We start from the raw sequence: 6,000 nt of genomic DNA, 5'->3' as shown, positions 1-6,000 counted from the left end.
TCAGACTATATTCTCACTTTCTTCTTCATGTAGGAGAGAGTTGAAAGGAACAAGAATTGTTGACCAAGCATAGAGGTAAAGGAGCATGAATTCAGTGAAAACCATATCCTAGAAACTTAACCTGGAGAAACTAACAACACATTTTTAATTACTAGAACCAATATGGCACGCATGTCATTCTCACATTTGGAGATGCTTCTAATTTTGTTTCACTGATACACCGTCAAAAACTGATATGGGAACAGGTGTCTGATTTCTGGAAATCCAAAAAAAGTAAATAATCATATTGAATAAAAAGACTTAACATCCTACTAGAAAGCAATGCAACAAAACAGTGCTAATTAAGAAATCCTTTATAGTGTTGTGCTATATATGTCCTCTAATACCTTGATCATGGTCAAACGTTTTCATCCACACCAAAAGTCTTTCTTGACCACAAGGTGTGGGTCTACTTTTTCAACACTTGTGAAGGTTACTCAGTATTCTTTAGCTAGCAGCTTGAGAGGTCCTTGTAAGTTGTAAGAGTTCTTTTTTTTGTTGAATGAAACCTTCGTAACGGTTTTGCTGCTAAAATAAGTGACATCATCTCAAAAATCATTAATAATGGCCTTTCTGGGTAATATAATCTAATCTATATATGACTCTCTCTCTCTACTAGGCCCAAATAGTAGTTCTCTTTCGAAGAAAAGACCTAACAAAAAAAGAATGGCGCCGGCAAAGAAATTACCATCGTACCTGGTCGGAGAGATACTTTGTCGATTGCCAACGAAATCTATTGCTCGATTCAGAGCCGTAAGCAAGACATGGAACGCTTTTTGGGGAGACAAGAGTTTCTTGGAAAAGTACTTGGCTCGTACGCTACCTCAATTCATCGTATGGACCAATTCCCAGATTTGTTCAGTAGGCATCGACGACGACGACGATGATGACCCGAGACTTGAGGTGCGTGATATAACTTTAGACATTTCATTAATACAAGCCAGCTTAGTTCATTGTGATGGGTTTCTGTTATCTAGTATTTGGAAGAAAGGTTTTGAGGTTTGGAACCCTTCTTGCTTAAGAAGACAAAAGAGATTTGTAGAGAATCACGAGTTCAGGTTTTGTGGCCTAGGGTACGATAATAGTAGACCCGAAACCGAAACAACAGGTTACAAGATTTTTGGGTATGATTTTTGTTTCGATACAAGTGGCCAACTCTACCAAAACGTTGCCATCTACGATTGCAAGTCTGATGCGTTCAAGATTATTAGTAATGCCCCTTGCGAACAAGATTTGGGTGTGCCACAGTTAGATACAATGGTGTCTCTCAATGGTAATTTATACTGGATTGCTTATCATTCAGTGGCTCGTCAGTATTTCATCCGAAGTTTTGATTTTGCCAAGGAGATGTTCAAGACCTTTTGTCTTCTACCTCATAGCCAACAACAACAAGACGACTTCGGCTATACTCAAGTCCTTGCTGTTTTCAGGGGGGATCGGTTTTCATTGTTAAGGCAGTCCTACATGACCAGCAAGATTGTCATTTTTGTTACAAAACACAAGATTGACGGTAATGGAGAGGCTGTGGCGTGGATGCGTTTCATGACAGTGTCGATACCAGACTTCCCCAGGTTACAACACAAGTGTCTCGACGCTCAGCCAAGTTACTTCGTCGATGATGAAAAGAGGCTATTTGTGTGTACTTGTGATGAAACTGGGCATGCATGTATCTACATTGTGAAGGGAGATGTGTTCAGCAAGATTCCAGTAGGTTCCATGGTTGGTCATCGGCCTTCTCACCTCGTTTATATCCCCACTTTTACCCCCATTCCTTTCACTCAAAGATCAGAGGAGTTACCATCTGAGTTGGTCGGAGAGATACTTTGTCGACTGCCAAGGAAAGCACTTGCTCAATACCAGTATCGCATGTTTAACTTTGTTATGTTTTTTTTTGTTTTTTTCTAGCTCTTGTTTGTGTATTTTCTAGTTAATCAAAAACCACACGAAATAAAAAAAAATAATTGTTTAGATTTAAGTCGTTCAACTCCTGTGTATCTCTTTTTATTGATTCATCTCTCTCTCCTACAAATATTATGGACTGATTCAACTCTTCTAATGTATGATTATGAAACTGAGAGAGTCTGGTCTCTGTGGTAGTCTCTCGCTTTGGATCTTCACCATCTGATTTGAGCATCTAATGTTGTTCCTAATATGTCAGTCCTCCTCCCCTTTGGTATCTGTTGCACCAAAAGATGTCCACGAGAACCAAATTCAATTTATGTACGGATATTAAGACCGGGTGGAAGAGCATACATTAGGGATTCAATTTATGTTATGGATTGGCATACTCTGAGGGTTTATGTTCGGATATTAAGACCGGGTGAGGGTCCTCACGCAAGTTACAGGATTCTAACGTGCGAGTAGTCTCCTATGAGATTGATTACCAGACAAGTTACTGTACTTAAGTCTTTTCAGATTCATCGCCCTTAACATGATAAACCTACTCTTTAGATATTCATTTTTTTTTGTTGTGTGACGTAATTTAATTTGTAAGATTTTGGAATAAGTCACTACACAAAATATTATACAATGAATATAGATGTCCGAAGAGAGTGTTTTGACTTGTTTTGAATATATTACCTCACGGGAAAGCATGATTAATCAGAGCCTCTAGGGGCACAAGATCACGCATTGGCGAATTTGGATCGAAGTTGGTCAGCAAGGTGGCGATGCTCCACTCGAATCTTACATAATAAACGTTCTTCCAATACGTCTACTTGGTCCTGGAGATGTTCTTCATGAAAAGCTTCCAGTTGTGGAATATTAGCATCATCATCTGAAGAAAAAAGAAACTGATACGTTTGTGACAAGTAACAACAACAACAAAAAAAACAAGTGCGTTTTTAGTGTTGTTTCTTACAAGGTAGATCTTCTATCCCTCTTCTTTGCATATGTAAATATACTGCAACAAAACCTGCATATCTTTTCAGAGTATGAATATTTTTCACTGGAAAATATCAAACAAAACTAGTCAATATAGTCTTTATATTATATATATATATATAGGATTACTTACGGCGTGCAATTTTCATTCTGCGAAAGTTTTCAGAACCCTTGTGGATGATTAAGCAAGTGTAGACTTCTATATCCGCTTCCCGTATGTCCTTCCAATAGTCAAGCCAAGAGTCGATGTCAGAAGCATATGATGTGGTGATACAAGGAGTGTCAACCCCGCAAGACTGTTTCAGTTGGATCTCTATCTCCTTCATCTCCCTGAGATTATTAAGACAATCATCGATTTTGTCCTTAACCTACGATATTCAGACACACACACACACACACACACGAAAACAGTCAACATCGTCTGAAACTGAATAAAGTATGGATCAGACACTCTACTTAGATCATAGATGGACTCTTCTTACATATTTGTCTAGAACTTTTATACGCTCCCTCATTCTCTTGAGGAAAACACACGAAAGAATATAGGGTTTGTCAGCGGCTGCTTGCAACTAAATTAAACCTCCTTTTCTAATTTTCTCCCCCTTTCTTTATATATACGTCATACACGATGATGACCTAGTGTCTTTCTTTGGGCCAGAAATAAAATAAAAGCCCATTCTTATTTAGATGATTTGGAGTTATGATAAGATTTTTCTGTCTTGTTGTAGTTGTTGGAATCTCTCATCTTTGATTAACCCCTCTGCACAAGAGAATCAAATTTGAGAAACAGGAGTTAGAAGAAGATGTCGAAGGACGAGTATATGAAGAAGAATCGTAAGCAGAAGAAGAAGATGATGATGAAGCGTTTTGTCGTACGAGAATAAAAAATGGGCCAGTGGACGATGTTGTCTTAGTAAAGCCCAACTAATTAAATGTCTAAGAAAAAAACAATTTATGAAGCCCTTCGCTTCCGGCCCCGTCTTTAAAAAATATTTAATAGCTTAGTAATTTATTTTTAATCTAATAAGAGAAATTTTTACTATTCAAACGTAAAAGGAAATTTTCAAACGTGATGTTTTTAAGAAGTAGAATAAATGCTTAGAATTTTTTTCGCCTTAACTTATTAATCGTGATTTCTTAATAAACTGAGTTAGTGGTTTTTTGTTTGAAATTAATTAGTAACTAGGATTGAACCCGCCTTAACTTACAAGGCCGGGGAATATTTATCGATATAGTATAATTTAATATAAACATGTTGGAGTACTAAAAACAAAAAAAAATTAAAAAACTGCAATTCCTAAAAATTACACATTTACAGTGTGTGTTTCAACAGACCTACTTGCAAAACAATACATTTGTTAAAATATCAAATCTAACCTTCTCTAACATATGATTGTGAAATTTACAAACATAACTCTTACAAAAATCATGACAGCAAAATGGGTATAATACTACAGAGGAATATTTATTGACATATAGTGGGTACTTACATATATTTTAACATTGTTTGGAGTTAAGTATGAAAATATATAATACAGACAAACAAACAAAAAATACGATCTATCGCACATACATACTTTTTGCATGAATAGTATTGGTACATTAACTTTAACATTGGGCTTAATTGTTTTTTGTCTTCGTATACTATATATTTTAGAAAGGATTAAACAAATGAATATTCTATTCAAAAATTCTAACTAACCAATTCAGGTACTTATAATACAACAATCAAATATTTTAGAAAGAAATAAACATAATGAATATTATATTCAAAAATTCTAACTAACCAATTCAAGTACATTTTCCTGAGCTTCGACTACATAGTTAATTATCCATTTTGAAACCAATTTACATGTACAATAATATGAAGAAAAAAAAAGTTACAAACTAAATAACGTCCAAGAAAATACATATAAAAATGAAAAATGTAGTAGACTTACCAATGCTTTCGATTTTCTAGAACAGCCGTATCCACTAATTAAACATGGTGCAACTAAAATTATATAACAATATAAATTAGAGATATTGTTTTTGCCTTTAAAATAGTATATTTTCCTAAACCTACAATTTCAAATAAAAGGACTAATATTAGATTAAACAAAATGAATGAGAAAATGTCATTTCTGTATTACTAACATATTAGAAAGTGAGAATTAGAGCTTACATATGATTCGGTCAAAACCACCAACTTTGTAAGTTGTCTCTCTTGTGTAAGTAGAGTATTGCTTCCAACAATGAACGACTTTCACCTGAATTTTCTAGGTTTGTTTGAAAGGTTTGATAGCATTGAGGCTTGTGAAACAATCATTACCAGCCATATTTTTGTTACAATTTTGCAAATAAAGTTTAGTGGGAAAATGAGAATGATATGAGAGTGGCACAACTTGATGCTAATATTTATAGTTTAGAGATAACAGACTATAAGTTTAGGGTTTTGAAAATATTATTTGAAGATTACACACGTTTGTTAAGATTACATTTAGTTAGTATCTCTTTTGTGTATATATAGGTATTACCCAAATTAAAATGATTTAAACTACAACATTCCAAATTTAAATAGAATAATATATAAATAACAAATTAACAACATTCCCATAAATTTTGTTTACTATTGATTTTTCCTAAAATATAAAATATTCAAGATCCCTATGATTACGTAATACTTGGATTTTTATGGTTTGAAATTTCCGAAAGAAAAATACTTAGATTCACCCCCTCTTATCTCAGCCAATCAGAATCTTCCATCTAATATTTCATTTAAAAAATAAATCAAAATTAAATTAAAAAGCAAACCAAATTAAGGAAACAAATTATGTATACTTTTAATTAAGGAAAGTTAAATATTGGCTTGGTTTAGATTTTTAAAATTAGAATAAAATTATATGTCGGTTTGGGTTTACAAATGAAATGGTTAGGGTATATATTTTACAATTAAAACGAAATTATATGTCGGTTTGGGTTTACAAATGAGGTGATTAGGGTTTAGATTTTACAATTAGAACGAAATTATATGTCGGTTTGGGTTCACAAATGAGATGGTTAGGGTTTAGATTTTACAAGTAGAACAAAATTATATGT

The 6,000-nt window shown here is 33.9% G+C and overlaps 1 protein-coding gene and 1 pseudogene across 2 annotated transcripts; one reads left to right on the top strand and one right to left on the bottom strand.

The window, feature by feature from the left end:
• Window positions 1-705: 705 nt before the first annotated feature.
• On the top strand, window positions 706-1,944 carry LOC104788927 (putative F-box protein At3g16590 pseudogene; annotated as a pseudogene).
• Window positions 1,945-1,990: 46 nt separating this feature from the next.
• LOC147943292 (uncharacterized) lies at window positions 1,991-3,746 on the bottom strand. Of its 2 annotated transcripts, XM_087452801.1 has the most exons (5): window positions 3,405-3,746; window positions 3,056-3,290; window positions 2,900-2,953; window positions 2,620-2,815; window positions 1,991-2,216 (listed from the first exon to the last, which is right to left on the bottom strand). In XM_087452801.1, exons 1-4 carry the CDS (start codon window positions 3,435-3,437, stop codon window positions 2,664-2,666), a joined length of 474 nt encoding a protein of 157 aa, XP_087308927.1. In that variant the 5' UTR covers window positions 3,438-3,746; the 3' UTR covers window positions 1,991-2,216; window positions 2,620-2,663. The 2 variants fall into 2 exon arrangements, with proteins under 2 accessions (XP_087308927.1, XP_087308928.1); XM_087452802.1 differs by lacking the exon at window positions 1,991-2,216 and having other exon boundaries at window positions 2,498-2,815; window positions 3,405-3,518.
• Between the last annotated feature and the right edge of the window lie 2,254 nt (window positions 3,747-6,000).

This window comes from Camelina sativa, chromosome 5, assembly GCF_030686135.1.
Source record: "Camelina sativa cultivar CO46 ecotype springtype chromosome 5, ASM3068613v1".
NCBI lineage: Eukaryota > Viridiplantae > Streptophyta > Magnoliopsida > Brassicales > Brassicaceae > Camelina > Camelina sativa.
Note: the sequence above shows the minus strand (reverse complement) of the source record. Positions and strands in the feature narration are given on the sequence as shown.

Coding starts and splice junctions, on each gene's coding strand:
- LOC147943292 (XM_087452801.1), bottom strand. CDS start 3,437: ATGAGGGAGCGTATAAAAGTTCTAGACAAATAT. Junction 3,291..3,404: donor TAAAAGTTCTAGACAAATAT/GTAAGAAGAGTC, acceptor TGAATATCGTAG/GTTAAGGACAAAATCGATGA. Junction 2,954..3,055: donor CAGAATGAAAATTGCACGCC/GTAAGTAATCCT, acceptor AAAGATATGCAG/GTTTTGTTGCAGTATATTTA.